The 23,574-nt window shown below is 38.2% G+C and overlaps 1 protein-coding gene across 1 annotated transcript; it reads left to right on the forward strand.

The window, feature by feature from the left end:
- Window positions 1-3,470: 3,470 nt before the first annotated feature.
- On the forward strand, window positions 3,471-23,279 carry LOC103904214 (opsin-5-like). The gene is made up of 5 exons (XM_009285624.1): window positions 3,471-3,558; window positions 7,100-7,262; window positions 8,946-9,073; window positions 9,615-9,949; window positions 22,668-23,279. The coding sequence occupies exons 1-5, from the start codon at window positions 3,471-3,473 to the stop codon at window positions 23,277-23,279; spliced, it is 1,326 nt and encodes a 441-aa protein (XP_009283899.1).
- Window positions 23,280-23,574: the final 295 nt, after the last annotated feature.

Consider the following 23,574-nt stretch of genomic DNA (forward strand, 5'->3'; position numbering starts at 1 on the left):
TGACTGTTCAGGTGATTATCAAAATGTTGTTTAATGGAGGCATTTTTTTTTTTTATTAACAAGGGTGGAGTTATTTTTACTTGATCATCACTTCCCTTATCTGTTTTTATTTTCTTATTTTGATAACACACAGAAGGCTGGAACACTTATCCTTACAATTCTTGTTAGAGCACAGAGCTGGTACAATGGCTTTACACAAGCTCTGGTGCTGGAGACGTGTCAGAGAGGAGCTGAGTAGAGCGGGCTCTGGGGACTACGGTTTCCATAACAGAAAGAGTGAAATAGGCTACGACAATCTTGAAGTGATTTTCACTTACAATGGGAGGTGAAAACTGTGATATTACTGGACCGGGATAAAGTAAATGAGACAAGCAAGAACCACATTGCCAGCGGCACAAAAAACATTTTCTTGACATTTCTGAGTGAGAGCTTTTTTATCTACTCAGAAAAGTGGGTGCCACTCTTATCAAAGCCAAAGTAGGAGTAGGCTTGGATGCTTTCTGGATGAGGGACACTGCATATACTGGGAATATCAGCTTGGTTTTGTCATGTCTGAATGACTCTTTTGAAGTATGGAAGTTGTGGCTTAAATGCTCCTCTGCCTGAGTCCAGCCAGCACTGGGCACTTGGAATAAAACTCCCCTTTTCTCAGCATGGGATTTCATTCTCCAAAATTCATTCCAAAGACAACATGGATAAAACCCAAGAGAATCTACCTCTGACAAGCGAGCAGACTGCTTTGGAAAACCAGGAGCTCAAGTAGATTTCTAGAACTCACGACCAGCTGAAGAACAGCATTTTCTAGGGCAGAATGTCTTTCCTTTTAGCAAATATGAAATTTGCTTTTGATAGGAGAGAGCATTGAAAATGGAGCACTAACATCTGAAATGAGCTCAGCCTTTCCTTGTGAATAGATTGCTTCAGGGTAAAAAAGCAGATGAATGTCCTGCCACTATTTTTGTTACTGTTTCTTGAGGGCAGTCACATGCTGCAGCACTGGCCACCAGGAAAATGCTAGAGCTGAGGCTTCTGATGTGAAATCTTGCTGTTGCTGCTTCTGCTTAATAGATTGAACAAATCTGGTAAAAGGATTAAAATATAGATATTACTAGTGTTATGCATTAGGCTTAAAATTCCTCCTGAGTGAACACCTGGTGAACAAACATGTAACCCCTTTGGTTTCAGTGGAGGTGTCCTGGATTATAGCAGCTGAGGAGAGAGGGTTTTATCTAGAAACAAGTGGTGGACCACTGGGAGAATAAGCAGCTTATAGGAAGCTGTAGGGAAGATGCACAAGCTGAATTTAGATACTCTGGCTTATTACACTGAAAGAAAGAAATGCAGCTACAAGATCATTAATTGATGTGGATACACACCAGTTAGCAGTGGGTTTAAGTGCTATGTGAACTAGGAGCTTTAGTTGTTTGTGAAGATGACTTCAATTCTCCACGTGCTTTTTCTTTGACATTTCCCATGTTGCCTCAAGCCAAACACGTAAAGCTTTGCTGCCGCTTCATTGTGAGCTGCTGTTGTGCTGGGGATGGAGCGAGAGCCTGTTGCTGTCCAGAGTGATCAGGCAGGAGACAGGAGCTTTCCCTTTGCAACAAGAAACTCAATGAAAGCAAAGAGAAAGTGAGAAATGACCAGCAGTGGAAACGTATTTACCATTATCCGAGGCAAAGGCCTGTGAATATATCTGGAGGATTTTGCTGAACTTTTGTCATCATATTTTTGTGCTAACTTCAGTTTGCCAAGAACAGCTCCAGATAATCTCTCTACTACTGGTTAAAACAATACAGCAACAGCATCTGTGAGAGGAGGAAAAACAAACAAACAAACAGATTAGCCTTTGCTAGACTTCTTTCTTTCTTTCTGACTGTGCTAGAAGACAGCTCCACCTGAGGTCTTTGCCCTTAAATTGTAAGATGTGTTAAACCCTGTATGTGAGAGCGTCTACATATCTGGGTTTGGCTCTAGCAGGTGTATTGCAATTTTATCACACTTTACTGTCCTCACTTTGATCCTGCACTCATCCACAAGGGCAGTAAGGTCTGGACTGCATCACAGGGCTGGTCCCATAGCAGGCTCCTTGAATACAGCAATGGCAGAGGACAGTAAGTGGTAACTCTGGCGTTTTTCTGAGTTACGCCAGTATGTATCTCAGACCAACATGAAGACAGTGGACAGAAGCTCTTCTTCATTTGTGTAACTCTCTTCACAAAGGATTTTGCTGGGAAAAGCTGAGCAAGATCCCATTGACTTGACTTGTCACACAGTATGTCTCCTTGCTGAAGACTTTATACTAACACCTGTAGTTATGTTCAGAGTTGACACATAGGATACCTGAAATACAGACTCTTTTAAATTTAATAACCCACTTCCTGAAATTTGAGAGAGTTCAATCTGTTGTAGTTTAAGGGAATTGGCAGGAGCTATACACTAGAGGAAGGGCTGTTGATTTACATTCAGCCCTTTACTCTCTCATATACTTTGCTAATTTCTGGGCTGGAGAAGCACAAATTTCTATAGACAGATTTACAAATACACTCAGTGAGACAGATTCAGAAAGGTGGAGGGCAGAGATGGGAAATAAAAGTGCAATGATTGTGGAAGACAGAATGAAAGAGAGAATTTATTTGGCTCACCCCTACGTAAAGTTACGAGTTAAATCGTATAAATAAGTTTTAGAATTGTGTATACATACACATATCTCATACATTCTTGTCTCTACTTATTAGTTATTCTGATGTTCTTCTTACCTTTCTCTTTTTTAGGTTTGTTTTTGGGGTGTGAGTGTTTTTTTGGTTTTTATTTTTTTGCTTGTTTTAGGTTTATATTTGCAGTTCTGTACTCCTTGTTGTTAAGATTTCCTACCTTGGTTCCTCTGGTTGTTGTAAAATGATGATGAGTAATATTCTGGAACAAACCTTATTGAGCCAAGTCAAGTTTCCAAAATTTAATGCTCCCTTGCTCACTGATTGCATTTGTAATGTTGTGATGTTCTCATATTTAGATAAGTCCCTCCAATTAATAGAAATCGGTTTACCTCAACATCAGTTCTAGGCTGTGATTTCATTTGTAAATTACACAGAATCACAGAATGGCTGAGGTTGGAAGGCACTTCTGGAGGTTTAGTGGGCATGGTGGTATTGGGTTGACGGTTGGACTCGATGATCTTAGAGGTCTTTTCCAACCTTAATGATTCTATGATTCTATGATTCTGTGGTCCAACCCACCTCCTCAAGCAGGGCCACCTGAAGCCAGTTGCCCAGGACCGTGTCTAGATTTTTTTTTTTAATATCTCTAAGGATGGAGACTATTCAGATAAATTAATTGTGAATTCAGAAAATAAAATAAAATTAAATTCTCCCTGTCCTTTCCCCACCAAACAGCTTATAACCTTGCAGAGAGCTCACAGGTGTCTGCTTGGATACTGAATTTCTAATACCATGTCCTGTTTTGTTTTTCAGATGAGCCCATCTTTCGGAAACTCAACATTCCGGTCCAAAATAACAGAATCAGCTGATATTGTTGTTGGAATATGTTATACGGTATTTGGTAAGTATGATTTCATGGTACGTGTGTTTATAGAGCTTTGGCTGTATTTGATGTGGTAAGGAGACTTGACTGTAAAAGTCAAGTTTGTTTCTGACACAGATAAACTTCTCCGTATTCATAAAAAGAGGGAAAAAAGCATAGAGTAAAGTCATTAAAAGGTTTTTAACCTGTGATTTACGTTAGGTACAAAAACTTTATTCAGTATTAGGAATATAAAGCTGGACAGGTACATTGGTTTTTGAGGCCCTGGCAGTTCTTGGCATCCGCGTGATCATTGTTAAGTGTAAACAGGAAAGCATCTCTTCCATTCATCATTGCAAACAACATATCCAGACTCCTCATAATGCCTCAAGTAAAATACCAAAAGCCATAATTATAATGTGTCCAGGAAAGGTGCTGGAAAGATCAAGTTTATGTCCAATGTCCAGTCACTGCCTTAGAAAGTGAAATTTCTGGGGAGGTGGCTATGCTGTTAGACAGGAGGCAAATTTATCCTCCATAGTCCTGGTCTGACTGAGGAGAAAAATCCAGATCCAGTCCTAAAGGTACTGGTTGGTGTAACCATGAGCCAGAAGCCAGGAAAGGCAACCCAGACATCTGGGAGAGCAATGGCCACCCTGGCTAAGTTCAGTCAGTAGGCACGGCTAATGTCTGGTGCTTCAGGAGATCATGAAAAAGAAAAATGTAGAAGGCAAATGAATGCCCTAACAGGAAAAAAAAATCCTCCTTGGAATTTTCCTTCCTTAAGGCAACAAATACTAGCCCTGAAGTATGGGATTATTGCAAAATAAATATAGCACCAACAAAGAGTGAACCTGTGCCTTCAATCCCCGTTGACTGTCAATGAATATTGGCATCCTAATGGCTTCAAAGATTAACATGTTTTTTCAACATTTTGATTGAAAAATTTAAATGAATGTAGGCCTATTACTTTTAGAGTGTAGCTGTATACAGATAGCTGAGTTTGAGAGGAGACTTATAGCCTGGCTGGACAATGCATATCAATTTAGAGACTCCTGAATTTGCAGAGCTGGTTCAGCTACAATAAGGTCATTTCTCATCAGAAACCTCGTGCCGTTTTTCTCCTGGCAGATGGACTTGAAATTTTCTGGTGTAGCTTTATTTTTGGTTTTGGTGTTTTCTATGTGTTATCAACAAAAAATAAGATGCAGACCTCTTTACTGACAACACTGCTGATAAAACAGTGAAAATTTCATCTATGTCTGTCCTATGTTCTCCTCTCCCATCTTTGTTCAGCTAGTCATACAGCATAGAGTTGCCCCATAACTTTCTTTTTAACTTTCCCTTTCTGGATCCCGTGACAATCATCCATGCTCAGATCACTGAGTCCCTTTTTAGGATGTATCTTCAGTATCTACTCTGTCAGTCGTGCCAAAGCTGTTGTAGAGCCCTGCTTAGAAAACAAATGCAGTATGTTCACAAGGCCATAGAAAATGGAGCTTGGAGTGACCCTGAGAGAGCATTTAGTGCATTTGCTGACCCCTTATACCGTTCCTGACCAAAATTTGTCAAGCCTCCTCTGAAAAACTTTCCATGGACTCACTAAGCAGTTTATTCCAGTGTTTGCTAATATGAGGAGGAATGGGAAACATGGAAAAGAGGTTTCCAGTAAGTGGTATTTTGTAAAAGTTGCACATAATATTTGAAAGAAAAATTATATGCTTAAAAAGGAAAAAAAATTGTTTTAGATAAAACCTCTTCCCATCTCTCCCTCCAGGAATTTCACAATGGAAACATATGTGAACAGGGATGGCTTTGACCATAGAGTCAACTAGATCCCAAAGTGACTATGATGTCAGTTGGCGCTTGCTAAAAAACTGTATATGGATTTGAGCTGGTAATCCAGACAAGAACACACACCATGGGAAATAAAAGCAAAAAATAAAATTGAGTTTTTGCTAAGGAAAAGTGTGATGGTTGACTCTCCTGTGGTATAGCCACTGAAGATATTTGGTATAACTGATATCTCTGATGTGGCTACAATTTTTATGATCCGGTTAAAATTAATCTTATAGTAGGAACAGTGAGAGAGCATATCCTGATAGTCTGATGATCCGTGCTCCTTGACCTCAGCCAACCTGATTCTGCTTAGATAGTGTTCCTTTTAGAGATACTAAGTGATAATCAGATAATCAATTGAAACACTGAAAAATATTAAAATGTGGGAAAAAATGGAAATAATAATTTTAAACAAAATGATTGCCTTTTACTGTGTTTTCATTGTTATATTTTTGAAGTCTGGGAAGAAAAATCTTTGGAACAAAATTGTTTTACATTTGCAGGAGAAGAATTCAAGGAGAATATCTTTTCTCTCCCCAGATTTTAAATTGAAAATATCTAAAATGGGCTTAAGGAGATCAGTGATGGAAAGGAATTTAGTATCAGTATCTAAGATTACTTGCTAATCTGCCATTTCTTTATGAGAAAATATCATAATCTGTAGAACATTTGGGAAAATTATGTATTTTTTTTCCTGTGAGAGTATGATTAAATTAGGCATATTCTCTTATGGGTATAATCCAAAGCCAATGTCAGTCTGTGGTCTCTATGCAACTCGTTAACCTCAATTTCTGTATCAATATTTACCTATATACTATAGATAAGGTGTTGCTTTTTCCAAAGGCATGCAGGAACAGGCAGTGAAGTCCACAAAAGCACTTGGTCTCTCTTCAACAGCTTGATTTCACATGGCAATTAATTAAGGGGCCCTCCCATTCATTACACATTCTCCTGTTCATGGCCCTCCAAAGCTTTTATGTATGAAAGTGGTGTTCTTGTGTGTCTATAAAAGGCTGCCTAAAACTCTGGTTTTTGACTGTTGTCTGACTTTCTAAACTGATGCTTACCTAATTCTTATCTAACTTTGTGTATCCATCATAGGTTTTGATGTTGTTAGCTTAAAGGTAGAGAGACAATTGCTTGTCTTCTACTAGACTACTTGCAGCCTTCTTAAGTTTCTTGGCAGGTCTCATAGTAAAAGCAGCATTCCCAGAGAAAATAGTTCTATCTACACACAGTAGAGACATTACTTAACTACATTTTTCTCTTTCATGCATAATTCAACATTCTTGCTGTATTGCCTATTATTACTAGGAACTGTAACAGGCACCTCTGAGAAAATGCCTCAAAGAGAAAGGAAGAAGCGTTAGTGAATGGAGAGCTCTAGACCTGGAACTGGGAAAATGTGTGTGGTGCCAGGTGGATATTGTCTCTGGCTTAATTAATGCCAGCTTCCTACAAGAAAAATGTTTTTTTTGGCAGGTCAGTTAATTTAATGGATAAAATTATTCATTAGATCTTTCTAGATAGTTTGACGGACAAAACAGGAAGAAACCAGGAAAAATGATACAAATTTTCAAAAAAAAATTTGAAATATAAAGGAGAGAAAACCACAAATATAAAAAAGAGACAAGTTTATCTGATAAATGCTAGCTATGATGACAGCACATTGTTCTTGTGCAGGAAAAAAAAAAGGATGTCTGAAAGTAACTTTTTCTTCATATTGTGTGTTTCTCTGCAGGAATATGCTCCTTATGTGGCAACGGTATTCTCCTATATGTCTCTTACAAGAAAAAGAATTTGTTGAAACCAGCAGAACACTTCATTATTAACCTTGCCATCAGTGACCTTGGTATGACTCTGACATTGTACCCTCTAGCTGTAACCTCCAGCCTTTCACACAGGTTCGTTCACTATGCACGTGGTATTTAACATCCTCCACAGGCTCTGGAGGTCTGTGTCAGGACGAAGACCAAATTACTCTGCCACTTTGCTTGCCATAAAAGTGGGAATTAGTTAGAGGGATTGAGAGAAGGATGCTCTGTAACAGCAGCTTTATGGACTGCTGGTGTTAATTAGCATTCGTGTCTATTTGAGGTCACTATCTTTTTGACTTCTGCAGGGTTGAGAAGATTTTTTTCCAAACATCCACTTCCTCCTGCTTTTATTCTTCGTGGGTAGTATTCTTCAAGTGATGGTAAAATGTTTTATTTTTTTTCAGTTGGACAGTGAAATTTGGTACCATGAAAAGAATACCCTGAATTTACTTACGATGTCCAAAAGTAGTGGTAGTGATGATGCATAGAAATGTAATGTTCTGGGTTATTTTTTAGGCCAACACTCTGAATTTAGAACTCCCTTCCTTCCTTCCTTCCTTCCTTCCTTCCTTCCTTCCTTCCTTCCTTCCTTCCTTCCTTCCTTCCTTCCTTCCCCGCTTCTCTCCTCTTTATCCACATGAATTCAACCTCATGTCATTGTGCAAGATCTGTTTTTTGTGATCTTCTTTTAAAGTTTGGGAGGCTTAGGAGACTCATTACTAGACCTCAGATAGTATTTGTGCAACCCAGGCGGTATGAAAGTGTTTGAGAGAAGGGAACTAGATAGAAAAGGTGAAGGAAGATCAGAACTGGTTGTCAGGAGCTGTTCTACGTGGTTTGGGATAGGATGGTATTTGTAATATTTTGGTCTATCCCAGTTGTTGCAGAATGTCCTGCAACTGTACAGATGTGAATATGCAGTGCTGATTTCGCTTCCCAAAACACTTTACTGAGAAACCTAGGAATGTGTGCCTAATAATGTAATTAAGTAGAATATATTTAACAAAAGAGACAGAGAACACCTCACCCAACATAACCCCTGGGTAATTTTTTCTTTTCAGTTGACCAAAATGAAAAAAAATGTACTTGGTTTGATGTGAAAAAATCTCTCTCTGTCCTTCTCCCATCTAGTTTTCTCTCATTTTGGCATCAAAATAAAAACTAAGAGAAAAAATCCAGTAATTACTCAGTTTTTACCACATTACTTTCTGTGTTAAAATATTGCTAAATATATTGACTAATGGAGATGATGTCTTCAAAATCTAGAATAGGGCTTTTGATAACTGCTATTGCAAATACTGCTGGTGTCTGAATAGAAAGGGAGGAGGTATAGTGATTCAGATCAAATTTTTGTTCTTCTGGAGAACCTTCACAAGAGAACGTGTTGATTTTGATGAAAACTAGTTTAAAAATATACATAAAGATAGCATAAATAATAATAAGCTGTATTATTTTATGACCTAGGCCTATTAGTGACAAGCATTTTGTTTTTTCTTTTCAGAATGATTATCACTAAGATATACTGCTTTGTTTTATAAAAATAAAAAGGCTTCAAATGTGAATCATAAAGCAGGACATTATTACTTTACTGGCTGGGGGGTTTTTTAATGAGAATAGGTTTTGTAGTTGATCATTGACCAACAAATAATTTAATCATGCAGTTTTATTGAATTTTTAAGGCTACAACTGTAAATATATTTCTACCATTTTGTATTACATTTAAGAAAGAAGGTTAGCATCTAAGAATTAACTTTCTTGGTTATTTGCCAGGTGGCTGTATGGGAAACAGATTTGCTTGTTCTATGCATTTTGTGGGGTGCTGTTTGGGATCTGCAGTCTCTCAACACTGACATTACTGAGCACTGTGTGCTGCCTCAAAATTTGTTTTCCAGCTTATGGTAAGCTAATGTTTCTATCTTAAATTACTCAATTTTTCTTGTGAACATAGACCACCGTTTCTGGGTTGCATATCCTAGAGGGTATTTTTATAGAAGAGATCTTTTATATCCAGTCAAACAATTCTTATTTCTGTGATCATTGATAATTAACTATAGGACTAGAGATATGCAATTGATTACTTTTAAGCTCTTTTAAGTCAGAATGATGATTTGGAAACATGGAATAAGAGTTCCGATCTGAAAGCAAGGCTGGCCTGAAAAAACTCTATTTTTTTCAGAGTTTATTGCTACATTTTGACAGAGATTTGTTCATACAGACTTATGTTGTGCTAAGTATCCTACATGTATCAGAGAATTCAGCTACCTAATTCTTTTGCAAATTGTTGCTAACCATGCCCTATTCTTACAAGCCTTCAATATGCTATAATATTTTGAACACCTATTGAAGTTGTCCTTCTTAAATTACCTTGCTCAACTGACTGCATATGGGAAACTCGATGTAGACATGGCAACGATGCTGATCTTGTTTTGTGTCTTCCAGGGAACAGGTTCAGGAGAAAACATGGACAAATATTGATAGCCTGTGCTTGGACTTACGCAGTAATTTTTGCCTGTTCTCCCCTAGCTCACTGGGGAGAATATGGAGTGGAGCCCTACGGCACAGCCTGCTGCATTGACTGGCACTCCACTAACATAAACGCTGTGGCCATGTCTTATACTGTAGTCCTCTTTGTTTTCTGTTTTATTCTCCCTTGCGGAGTAATTGTCACTTCCTACTCTCTCATTCTGGTAACTGTGAAAGAATCCAGGAAAGCAGTGGAACAGCACGTCTCCGGCCCCGCCAGGATGAGCAACGCGCAAACCATTACTGTCAAGGTATTTGAAAGTTAGTCTTTGGCAAGCCATTTTTGGCACAGCTGGGCGGCACCATTTAAGGACCAAGAAATTTCCTGAGGAGGGAATAAAGGTGGAAAAGAAAAATGGTCCTTACTGCATTTTCATTTCAGACAACAGTATTGTCTTGTGCAGATTCGCTGCATGGCAATGAGTTGCTAAACATACAAATAGTAGCTGTGTTGTTTCTGGAGGGTGATAATTAAGCTCACAGAGCTTCATTACTTGTGAAAATTAAGATTTCAGACTTTTGATCAAAAGGAAGGTTAAAAATTGGAGCACAGTGTAGAAGTGAGTTTGGGTCTCATGCTCTTGAACCATTGCTTATGAAAGCCAGTCTGGTTTTGAGTGAGTGAATTCTGTTTGCCCAGCTACAGACATCTGAGGAAATCCAGGCTTAAGCTTTGTATCATTGAAGATTTTAAACAGTAGTGTAGAGATCGAATTCTCTTGTTTATAACTGAACAAAGGACAAAAGTCACAGAGAAGTGTATTTCTATAAATACTTTCTGAACCAAAACCTCTGAAGGTTTGTGTTTCACTAGCCTGTACAGTAAAATTAAACCTGTGGTCACAGTATTCATTGTGGAAATTGTTTCCTCCTGGCAAACTATGTCCCTGTCCTTTCCAGGAGAAGATCAGCATCTATTTTTTTAATATACCAAAAAATAAGAAAAAGAACTTAGCTAACGTTAGGTGTGCTTCACTCTTTAGATAATGTACTTCTTGAAAGACATGAGTGTTACCTCTTGACTCTGTTAATTATCTCCAGTGAGAAAATCTTTGTTTTTTCTTTATTTCAATGACTCCTTCTCTCATTTCTCTAGTTATTTGTTTGGCGTGTTCTTCTAAGTATCTTCCTCACCACCCTTCAATTTTCTGCTTGGAGTCATCTTTGGTCCTTATCTTCTCTTTCTGTTCAGGAATATGGACACTCTCATTTACAACTACAATTGAATATCTCACAGATCTGCTTCTGTATAGATGATCTGCTTTCTCTTTTTCATGCTAACAAACTAGGTCTCTCTCTGACATCTCTCTCCAGATTACCAAGTGAAGTGTAGCTGCACTAGACATCTTAATCTGCCCTGTCTCTCTCTTTGAGTACCTTGGTTTTGATCACCATGGGAAACACCATCCTCCTGTCTACTGCATGGTCTTGTTACCTAAATATCTTCCTCAATCCAAGCAGTTTAAGACCTAAAGAGTTATTTCCATGTCTTACCTACTCCTTCTTTGTAATAACTCTTAGATGGAACATTTCCCAACTAAAGCTCTTAGGTATATTCCTGCCCCACTCCTGGATATTCAGTAGACATTAATTTTCTTAAGTCTTTCACTTGACTACAGGATACTATCCTTTAACTCTTTAATTAACTTTTAAGAATCTTCATAGCTTATCCTAATTGACTTCTATACTGTTCAGTGAGACCAAGATGCTGGTTACACTGTATGCTCACAACACTCAGAAATGTGCATGCATGTTCAGTGCTACTTGTCATTCTTATGAGTTCCTTCTAATAAACACTGGCAAAATGAAAACAGTATCTCCTTCAAAATTTCCTTTGTGATGTTAACACAAAAAGTCACACTGGTATATCATAGAGGTTGATATTGGTTGGGTTGCTGGAACGCTAGCAGAACTGCTTATCATGTACTGACAAGTGTTTCTTCTTTTTATTCCCTGATTTTTTCCCCTCAAAATTGCTCTGATCTTCACTGTTAGATTGTAAACTCTTTGAGTTACCGTGAGACTGCTTATCTGCAGAGAATCTCACCCTGGAATAATAATAATACAAACGACAACTAGTTATACGTGATAATCCCTTGCAGATACCTGCTAAGATGACGGTTTAAGTCAAACTCATAAAAGCAGAGAGGAGGGAAGAGGCATTTTTGTTTGGTTTTTTTTTCCTTGATAAAATCTGCTGAAACAATCCACCCCAAACATATCAATTTTGTGGTGTGCTTGGAATGATTATTTGTTGAACTGTAGTTCTTCCTGCTGGATTTGAGCTGCAATACAGCCTACCTAGTAGCGCCTGTCAAATTAGAGACAATTTATAGCCCATTCTTCCTCCGGCCTTTTCCATCCTGCCTCTGACATCAGGTCACTGTAACTTAGGAGTCCTGGTCAGGTTGGACCTATGCCTTTACTGTTTGATCCAGCTTCAGCTGAAGTGCTTGGACATTGCTTCAGCCTTGAAAAGCTAAATCGAGAAAATGACCTAGGCACTTAAAGTGGGACTTAGACACTTAAGAATCCAGCTAAGCCCAGAAATATGATTATAGAAGCTCTTGCTTGGCAGTTGCCTATGCCTCGAGGCTCCAAGAAAATGCCACAGGTTCCTCTGTAAGAGTAAAGGTTTCCCAAGTTCCTGCAGTTTGCTTTAATCTATACTGCCCTGCACACAAAGTGGCTATCTCTTTCCTAAACCATATTAACATAACCAAGCCATAGTGTTCAATTTAGGCCCACTTTAGTCTATTTGTTTATTAGTAATTGAATATTTTCATTTAAAAAAATCAATAAAATAGAGATAACATTCGCTAATCTACTTCCCATGTTAAAAGATCTGTCTGTAGTGTTTTTTTCTGTGCTATTTTAGAATGACAATAGCAAGACTTTTAGAAAATGTAATGGGAGCTGTATAGTGCTATTAGTGCTTTTGTGCTTGTGAATTTGCAAGGTTGGCTAACTACTGATATTGCCTTTATTATTATATAGTGCCATAAAAATCAATTATAATGCATACAGAGGACACTGTTGTTCTCATGTGATCTCTTCACAGGTGCATGGGTTTGCCAGCTTCTGGAGAAAACGTACTCTGAGCATATAGATAAGTCAGATAAATATAATGAATGCAAGTAGAGATGTAGAAAACTGCCTCTTCTCCAGGAGTTCCTTGGGATTAAGCCATTTCAGAAACGCATCCTAATTCCCCCTAGATGTTGCAGGAGCAAAACCACCATTAGCGTAACTTCATGTCTCATCAAATATTTGTCCAAATACCATCTCTGAATTGTCTGCAGTACATTCAATTTAAATCATGAGAGGCAAGCCTTTGGCCTGGGAGATTGTGTTCAGTTTTTGTTCTGATTCAGACTTCATGTATGACCTTGGACAAAACTCCTGGTACTCAACTTGTATTTCTTTGTGGCTCTAATTTGTGACACCTCTGAAGTACCTGATTTAAAACACTGAAGTATCATTTGGCTAAAAGGAGAAGGCTGAATAATTCACATCTCTTTTCTAATATTGTTTATTGAAGAAACTGATTTTGTTCTTAGTATGGAATGCAATGATTTCCAGAGAAACAACACAAATCTGCACACCATGGAGATTATTTGGTCTTAAATTGGGTTTGTACAATGCATGGACATAGTGCTTGGGGGTTTTTTAATCCTCATTGAATTATTTTTTGTTAAATTAATAGAAATTTTACAACCAACATTAATGGAGGATGTCACACTGCTCTGAAACTGGAAGTATTGTCTATCCACTGGTGCAAGCTATCTTGAAAGCTGTGGTTAATTACAGGTGGGAAAACCTATGAGCATAATAGGAAATATAATGGAAATCAAATTGCATAAAGGTTACTCTTCAAAGAAGACCTACAGTTTAGAATACAGGATGCTAAATCTGAATAATTCATTGTAATGGGTAAATCTGTTCCTGAAGTGAAAGAAGAATTACAGCTGTTTAGTGCCTTGCTTGATTTTGTCCACTTTAAAAAGATGCTTTAGTTGTGAGGCACGGCAACATTGCACTTTGCTGCAGGCATTTCAAAGCCATTTGGAGATTAGTGGTCTGTGTGCTGTTTCTAAATGCCTGTGAAGGGAGGGAATCTGCATGAAGACACAGTCAATGGCAAACTTACAATTACATTACTTACACTATTGACTGTATAATATTTATTGATTTGGGGTGGAGGCAATCGGCTGTTGTGGTTTAACCCCAGCTGGCAACTAAGCACCACGCAGCCGCTCGCTCACTCCCCCCTGGTGGGATGGGGGAGAGAACTGGAAGGGTAAAAGTGAGAAAACTCGTGGGTTGAGATAAAGACAGTTTAATAGGTAAAGCAAAAGCCATGTGCACAAGCAAAGCAAAACAAGGAATTAATTCACTACTTCCCATCGGCAGGCAGGTGTTCAGCCATCCCCAGGAAAGCAGGGCTCCATCATGCGTGACCTTCAACCAAGGTAGTCCATGATGCAAGGAGAATGGATTGCATTAAAGATACATAGCTGATGTACACATTTTAAATAAAATTTTATGCTACATTAGAGCATTGTTTCTACTTAGAGCTACAGGGAATATGTAGTAGTGCCTGAGTACAGGAGAGGGCATATCCATTTATGCATACTTTTTGTAAGCTGTGCGCTAATCATAGGACTCACTTTAAAATAAATAGACAGTTACCAAAAATTTTTGGGCAGTAGCAATTAGATAGCATTAAAATTTTTTTTGCCATATTTTAGCAAGACAGTTGAAGAAGAATTACCTTTATCTTGCACAGCTCAGCACCATTAAGCTGAGTAGATACAGTGAGATGCTGTCTCTAAGTATGTACAAAAGAGTAAGTGAACAAAATAATGCCAGATTGCTTAAAAAAATGCTGCCAAAGGTCTGTTCCAAGGTCTTGAGAGCAGAGTAATCATTGGAAAGAGGCCCATTGACTTGTTTTAGAGCAGATACCAATATGAATCAGGTGGTTTTTTCTGAACCATGGTACTGTACCAGTAGTTTACTGTTTTTACTTTTTTTACTCTTTTGTGCTTTGTTGAATGAAGGGAGGAGTAAAATTCATTACATGAATTTTCAAAGCTTAGCCTGTGAATTTCTAATTTCTTTTACTTCTTCCTCTATTTTAGCAATGCATTGGCTCACTGGCTTATTATTTTGCAGAAAAACAAAGTAGAGGTTGTAATAGTCCCTTGAGGCATAAAAAATCAGTGGAATTAATTTGCTGCTTATAAGCATGCATTTGGACTAAGTCTCACAGATCTTGAAAATAGTTGCATTTACCCTGTCAGAAACAATTTGTAGGAAAAACTTTCTATTCTCAGCTGAATAGCTTCACCCATAGCAATTCCTTTAAAAGTGAAAGGAAAGAAGAAACTATCATTTTATTGGCTTTGTCATAGCCTTATCTAATTACCTTCTGAGAGCCCATTTCTCCTTCTTTGCAGCCTCCGGGAACTGAGAATCCTTTAAGGCTGTGCTGCAATATGCATATCACATAAATAAATCGAGAAAAGTTAACATGCTGCAAATATTCTTTTCTGTTTTGCAGACAAGAATGAATTTGGCTGCCAAAGTAAGCAAAAGGTTCTACAGAAGAGACAAATGATGGACATATGATTCACAGAAAGGACAACATGCAGTCCTCTCAATTTAAATGACATCATCTCAGGAAGGCTTGATTCTTGTCATTCATTAATGCTCAAGACTCCCTATTCAAAACCCTTTTGCAATATGTTTCTTAAGAAGCAGAAAATGTACTTCTAACTTTCTATTCTAAAATCTTTTTATTATTACAGTGAAGTATCCTTTATTAATAATTTTGTACCAGGAACATCTGTATGCCGGCAAGGTTCTCTGCTGTACATAGAGATACTTCAAGTCCAGACATGCAAGATGCTGAATACACTGAAATGCCACTTCCCTGCCTGTTCCTAGCGTTGGCCTCAGGCGTGTTGGATGGACTGGCCCTGACAGCATGCAGGTTTACCTCATCTGTGCCTACAGGCTACAATAGTTCTGCTCTTCATAAAAGATCCGTAGGGGCACAGGGTTTTAAAAGTCCATGGCCTAACTCAAAAGTATCTTTCCTGAACTTGACCAGAAACTCTCCTTTCCATGCCTTCTTCTGTGCATTGCTCCTTCTTACTGATATTCTTGATAATCCTGACAATCTTAAGCAATAATGTTGTAGTCTCCATACAGGTATACAATGATCAGTTGAAAGTGAAGATTTTTTAGTCAGTTTATTGTCTAGATAGAAGAATTTGCTAAATCTTCTTTGCTATAGTGAATGTGTTGATATAGCAAACATTCATCCGAGTCCCAAGGGAGTTCATTACAGTGAAGGTAAAGTGTAGTGAAAAAATATTACACAACTCTCATTATATATTCTTAAATTCTGTGCATATTTCTGGACAATATTATTCTTCTGTAGATGAAATTTTTAAATGTAGATATTGGCTGTTACATTGAAGCTACTGCATTATATTTGGACATCTAAACAGGAGTTCTTCAGGCTGCTTGAAGATCTGCAGCTCATACTGATTTACTGAAATTTGCAGATAATTGACACGTCAGCTGTCGAGTCTGAAATTGCAGGCAGGCACTAAAATAGTGACACCTGCTGAGCTGTAGATGCTAAGGACTGAATGATCTAAAGCATCTACATGGTCTTCGTTAAAGCTTGCTGAAACTATACGCTACATGACAGGTATATAGATAATTCAGTATTTAAATTTTTTATAAATAAAAAGCAAGCCTACTATGTAATTATCATACTGTTATCTAAACATGGCATCTATTAGAAGTTTGCAGGTGTAGCTCCATGCTGGGCTATGACAAAGTAAGAAAATGATCAGCAAAGACTCCTAATATCTTAACATTCATAATTTTTTACCTATAATGAAATCTTCACTTGTTATTTGAAATACTGGTTGATGTAAACTAGTCTTGAATTCTTAGGACAGCTTAGTATCACAGGTGTAAGGTACATATCTATTTCCTTGAATTTAGAGTATACGAAAATTATTTTGTTGTGGAAACAAACGTCACTAGAATGCAAAGGAGCCGGTATTGTTAGATGCTGTAGGAGTGCAGACCCAGAAAACTGGGAACCCAGATGTCTTCCTATCAAATTAGGAAGCAAAAGGTAGCAGATAAAAGCAGACGAATCTGAGGAGTTGTAGCAGGAAATGGTGGTAATTTCTGTATTGTCAAAGAAAAGAAGGCCAAGGATCACAAGCACTGGCCCAATGATTGCCCTGTTGCTTAGTTGTTAGCATGCTCCCTTGTGTGCTTTTTACCTGTGCCTGGGCATAGGCCAGGGGATAGCGCAAACCAGGGGCTGTTCCTAAAATGTGATATGGACAAGACTGTGGCACATTTGTCTTGTACCCGTTCCCTCTTGTACAGTTTGCTAGTATTATCCAAGCAGCATCTGCACTCTGACATGATCCTAACGCCCCTTCCTAGGGCATGCAACAAATACTCTCCTTCATGCAATAAAAACACTTTGAACTGAAAAAAAGTACACCGAACCTGCAATAGTTGTGTCTTAAGCCCATGAAGACACCACAAGAGAATGCTGGTGAGACCCAGGGTCCAACGCTATGCAGTATGGAGGTGACTAGTCTGTGCTAGATCCAGGTAGCGGTCTCTGATCTTATTTTATTTAGCAGTTTAGCCAATGAGACTATAAAACCCAGTCTTCGTGTCCAGGATACATCTCCTGTGTACTGTTTTTAACATGGCTGGAATGCTGGGGAGAGGTTCTGGGAGTTAATTTTTCTTTGCAAGCTGCTCCTGGCTGAGTAGCACCGTGCAGGAGAAAGCTTTATGTCTGCGTAGTTTAAGTAGGAAAATGAGAGATAACACCTTTTTTCCAGCAAGAGAACTGCCAGTGTCAGGCAGCCTATTATCCTGTTGCCACCCCTACCATGAGAGTGCCCCATCCTGTCCCCAAGCCTGCAATGCTCCTTTTGGTGCAGTCTGGTACTAAATGAATGATGATTAAAGATTAGATTGACTTTTCTCATGCTGATGCTTTTATACCATGCTTAACAGGATCTTAACATGTTCTAGTGATTGTCAGTCTTAACTTCAGTGTCTGTGATGTCAAATCTGTTTGCCTGTAAACAGATATGTAAAAATATCCTCTGTAACTTGTGTTCTTTGTTGTGAAGCTCTTCTTGTAAACCATAATGTTTTCCCCACATTCCAGCTCAATTGTAATTCCCCAAGAAGGATTTTTGCCTGTAAATTTCTGAGCAGTGTCACCTACCGTTATATTTGGTATGTGAACAATATCCTTGTGCTTGCTTTACAGACACCAAGAATTTTTTTTCATTTGTAATTGTGTTTATTTGCTTCTCCAGGAGATATTTTTAAGAAGGTTTTTGTATACAGGATTTGCCTACACACAAGGGCAAAGTTTAAAAAGATTTTTGAAAACTCCTCTATGCCAAATCCTATTGTTCACAAGCTATGATAGGGTCCAGTCTAGGCTAAGAGGCAGAGCAAGGGTGAATCACTCTTGCGTTATCTTGGGAAATTATTATATTGCTATATGCCTACATTTATATGAATTTTTACATTGAATGAAATAATGTATACTTGGCAAACTACATAAGTTATGTCAAACTTCCCAGTCAGAACAGGTGCTGGGTGTATAGGGGATGCTATGTATCCTGTGATAGTATTTTTCTTACGTCCCTGTATGATGGGCAGGACCGTAGGGATTCTTCTGATCAGTGAGATCTTTGAGTGGAAATACAAATAATTAAAATAAAAATCTGGCTTGCAGGATGTGGGAAGAAGGCATTGCCTTTTATTCATACTACTGCAGAGCAACAACGGGACACTTGATGGTCACTTTGAAAAGAAAAGGTGTTAGAAATTTCCATGAATATGTGCAGTTATGAAAAGATAACTTACAGAGCCGAAGCTGTTTTTCTCTCTATTTCCATGATAAAATAAAGACATTACAGAGAGTCCATTATAGTTCATTAAAATCATCTTCCTATTAACACTAAGGGATTTTGGATCATAAACCTTTGATTGTACTTGCTACAAACTGTAATGAGTTACTTAGTGCCTTTTGAAATAGTTTCTGTAACAACTAAATTTTTTTATGCCTTTATATGAGGCCTGCACATATTTTTCTAAGTCACTTCATCACATTGTTCCTTAAGCAGCCACACAGTTTTATGCTGGATTTCCTTGTGTTCTAGACAGGCTCAGTTTGCTGTTACTGCAATTTTAGCAGCTATGTATTATAGGCTGAGGCTAAAATCAGGCAATATGTCTCTTCTTTGCTTTAATGAGAGGTGCTGGGCTCAACTGGAGTGAAATTATGAAAAGGCTCAGTTGTAGTCCAGCATGCCTGTTGTCCTCCCTGGGTCTCATTGTGTAGTGATGCACGGGTGGCTGCTGCCTCAGGTGATATCACCTTCACAGGAGGAAATCCAAGGCCAGAACTGACATCTGTCCATCAAGTATAGCATAAAGATAATTGCATCAATCACACAGTGATTTAATGAAATGGGGTAGCTGACCTGTCTCATAGTGTGAAAGTCATATTCACTTATGAACAGTGGTGTACATAGTTGATATGTGGCCTTTGTGAGTTAATGAAATGAAATAAAAAGAACGAATGTACAGATCAGTTATTCTGAACAATGGTTTCTGGGGTAAAATGAACTCATAATTGGAAATAACCTACCTGAGGCAGAAGTAAAGTTTTTTTTCTGACATATTCACAGAATTCTAGGTGGTTATTGAGGCTTGAATTACAGAACCGATGTCGCTTTGTTTCTATCCTGCTACGTACATTTTTAGGTAACCTTTGGCCACTGTATTGTGCACTGAATTAAGAAAGTTTTTTGGAAATCATCGGCAAAGTTGAAATATGAACCAGCAGGAAAAAAGGAATGCTCACTCACAAGTACTCTGTCCCTTACAGTGAAAGAGCTTGTGGGAAATATTATTTTGCTTTCAAGACTTTTCTGTTATTATCTTTGACCATATTATCAATATGCAGGTAATTGAAATCCCTTACTATGGCTGACTTGTTATGCTTCATTGCCTCTCTATTTTCACTGGAACAGTGTACATTCAGTAATCTTTTTCTGATCATTTTAGGAAAACTGACCACTGCAACTTGCATGTGCAGTATTTCAGCGGTAGCTAAGATACAGTTATACAAATACGCCATGTCTCCAAGAATGTGTACTAAAGGACATGCCTTTGAAGGCATAGTGTGACTATGCAACGTTCCCCCATTTGTTGTCCTTATGCAGTTCTGCTGTTGTTCTTGTTTGCCCACAAAAACGCAAAGGTGTCCTTTGGTTTGGCCCTTTGGTGAATTTCTTGTGAATGTTCACAAAGTTGCCTCATATCTGCCTCATTAAAATTCTCTTCTTTCGTTGTGCATATGAAAATCTTGATGTTCTTTGCCATCTTTTGTTGGCATCACTGGTTAGTCCACTCCTCATACCTGTCTTCTTGGAACCATGTTGGTCATTTTATTGATCTTAAGGAGATGGAGGTACTTCATCAAGCACCTGGCTTGAAACTTCTTACCACAGGCAGAGAGTGTTAAGTCCTTTTGAGCTTTGTTGTATTAAACTCCAGACTTCTCAATATGTGGCATGACAATATAAATAATAATAACAAAGTCTCTTTCTACATTCATGTACGTATATGTACAGTTGATACGCTTAAATATCTCAAAGGGGGTTCCTTTTGCCTAATTGTGCTCCACTAAAAGTTAGTTGGCTTAAGTACATCCTCAAAATTGTCAGTGACAAAGACCTGAGAGCAATGTGTCACATCTATTTTAGACATAGATCTTTGAATGATATCAATTACTTTCAGGAGATATGTCTCTCTTTCCTTTGACATTATAAACAACCTAGACTAGCTTAGATTTAGCATATAAGTTTTTGGATAGCTCAAGTTATGCAAGATTAATCCCTTCCTTGCTCTAGAAACTGTATTGATGCAGTTTGGGCAGTTGGCTGAGAGCTCCTTGAAAATATGTGCCAAATATCTTTTCATAGGAACAATGTAAAGCCTATCACAATCCCAAAGATTAATTGCTACCATAAATAAGCCATCTGGGAAATGCACCAATTGACTCTAATGTCCATTTCTTCTTAATGTGATTCTAAAGGGCCAAGGCATATTATTTACCACAGAGACTGCTTTTAGCTTCAGTCTTGAATACTGGCCATGGACAGTTGAGGATTACAAAACCCATGCATATGGTACCAGCATATTCATAGATAGAGCCAGACCTTCAGCTGATGTAAAGAAATAGAAGCTATGGGAAAAAAAAGAAAAATTAAGTTCACCCTATCTTGTGGATTTGCCTCTTCATCATTTCTTAACTAGTCTCATTCTGTCAAAATACCTTGTTTCTCAGTTCTGTCAACTGACTCTAACTTTGGACCTCATGTGAGCTCTAACAGGTTAGAGCTCTAACTGGTAATCACCCATAAATGGGAAATTTCTCCTGTGCCACTATTATTATAGTGGATAGCTTTCTAGAGACATATGCAAATTCATAAACAGATTTTAGCCTAATAGAAAAAACAGTTAAGTGCCACAGACATTCCTCATTAAACTTGTGGTATATATTTCTTGGCAATCACCACGCATTTCTTCTTGCAAAATAAGATTTGTGAGACTATTAAACTTAGGGAGAAAATAATAGCATTTGGAGGAGCTCTCTGTGCCTTAAAAGAGTCTAATGTGTGTTCCTCTGGTGTTAGTGCTGAGGGCCTCTTTCATTCTCACTCTGAACACACAATGTTATCTCTCTTAATAAAAAAAAACTGTGATTTTTGCAACCTTGAATCTATAGCCAGAGCCTCACTGAGAAAAGTGGAGGATTTGTAGTTAACTGAGCTAGTTAGCAGCTCTGTACTCCTGCTTGCAGAGGGCAGCTCAGGCAGGTTGCACAATTAGCAGCTGAAAACAAACTACTTTCCTTGTGTATTTTCTTCTGTCCCTTGGATCCAATACTACTCTAAATTGAATGGATTCTCTACTGTCTTCCTTATTTGGAAATACATACTTTTGGCAAGAATGGACTTGTGAAGAATGGACTTTTCAAGAGCATGAATATTCTTGTTTCTGTCTTTAAAATATATGTGCACCTCAGTTACAAACAGTGCTTAGAATGATGCTCAGCAGGTTAGTCTTCCTATACATGCTGGTGCTTACAGTTTACTTTAGATTTCTTGAGGTTTATGTTTATTGCAGATCCAATATTTATTCTTGCATTTTACATATCTCTGTGATAATTTATACAAAAAACCTGCTGGGTATTTTTGGTGTTTGGTTTTTGTTGGTTCTTTGGTTGTTTTGGTTTTTTTTTAAAGGCCTATCAAAGCTTTCTTCATAGAGTTTATTAGGACAAACAATTGTGCAGTAGGAGTTAATTTAAATTCATTAATTTGATTCACCTTCAGGATTAATCCAGTTTTCCGCTGTCAGATGCCTGTGTGTGGCTCCAGTTTGAGCACCAACAGTAAAATTATGGAAGATATTCTGTAGCCAGGAAAACCAGTATTACTCATGAATTAGACAGTAAATAGGAATGGCTTTGCAATTTAGACAAGTGTTTCTCCAGAACAGTATCTTTTTCTTTACATTGGCTTCCTTTTTAGTTTAAAAAGAGTTTTCATGGCACTTTAGTGAAGAGGAAGAGAAATGTAGGAGCTGATACATTTTAACTCTGAAAGTTTCAGGTAGAAGTAAGTTTCAGACAGAATTAAGTTGCTAGAAAAATACACATTTGGAGAGCAGTTGAGGTATGATGGAAGACTTGGGGAGACTTTTAACAAGGGGGTTCAATCAGGTGGTATTTTTATGCATATACTATTTTGGTGGCTATTTTTCTCGTGCATGCAATTTTTTAACTCACTGTTTTCTCTTTTTCTCTGCAAGCTGAGTGTTGCTGTGTGCATTGGATTTTTTGCTGCCTGGAGCCCTTATGCCATCATTGCTCTGTGGGCAGCTTTTGGATCAATAGATAAGATTCCTCCATTAGCCTTTGCTGTGCCAGCTGTCTTTGCAAAGTCCTCCACACTCTACAATCCAGTCATCTATCTCCTCCTGAAGCCCAATTTCCGAAACACCATCGCCAAAGATTTCACAGTTCTTCAACAGTTATGCATCAGAAGTTGTTTTTGTGTCAAGGCACCGCAGAACTACAGATCAGCTTTGAACACCAGCCTGAGAACATTTAAGGGGAAAAATGAATCCAGCTGTAATTCTCTGCCAATTGTGGAAGAATGTTCTTATTTCCCCCGTGAAAAGCGCGGTGATAATTTCGAACGCTTTCAAAGCTATCCAGAATGCTTCCAGGAGATGCTAAGTGCCATGGAATGCCCTCCTCAAGAAACTGTGTCATTGGAGAACAACCTCCAAGCAAAACTGAAACAGGCCAGTAAGAAGTCAGTAAAGGTGGTTGTGCAGGAAGAAAAAAGCGCTCAAATCGATACCTTGGAAATCACCTTGGAAGCAGTACCTGTGCATTGTACATTTACAGACCTCTAGAGCTGCTTGCATGTGACAGTAGTGTTGTTATACTGGATTTATGGTGAAGCCCTCTGACAGTAGTGTTGTTATACTGGATTTATGAATGTAACTTTTTCTAAAGAGTCCTGCTACTACCCCATTTTCTAGACCATTTTCCTGTTTTTTCTCATACTCTTTGACGGGACATGTACTACAGTGTTGTGGTTTAAGCCCAGCCGGCAACTAAACAGCATACAGCCGCTCGCTCACTCCCCCCTGGTGGGATGAGGGAGAGAATTGGAAGAGTAAAAGTGAAAAAACTCATGGGTTGAGA

This window comes from Aptenodytes forsteri, unplaced genomic scaffold, assembly GCF_000699145.1.
Source record: "Aptenodytes forsteri isolate BGI_AS27 unplaced genomic scaffold, ASM69914v1 Scaffold23, whole genome shotgun sequence".
NCBI classification, from domain to species: domain Eukaryota; kingdom Metazoa; phylum Chordata; class Aves; order Sphenisciformes; family Spheniscidae; genus Aptenodytes; species Aptenodytes forsteri.

Excerpts from the sequence above, each read along its gene's own strand:
- LOC103904214 (XM_009285624.1), top strand. The coding sequence starts at position 3,471 with ATGAGCCCATCTTTCGGAAACTCAACATTCCGGTCCAAAATAACAGAA. Across the intron at positions 7,263-8,945 it reads ACCTCCAGCCTTTCACACAG|GTGGCTGTATGGGAAACAGA; the intron begins GTTCGTTCACTA and ends GTTATTTGCCAG. Across the intron at positions 9,074-9,614 it reads AATTTGTTTTCCAGCTTATG|GGAACAGGTTCAGGAGAAAA; the intron begins GTAAGCTAATGT and ends TGTGTCTTCCAG.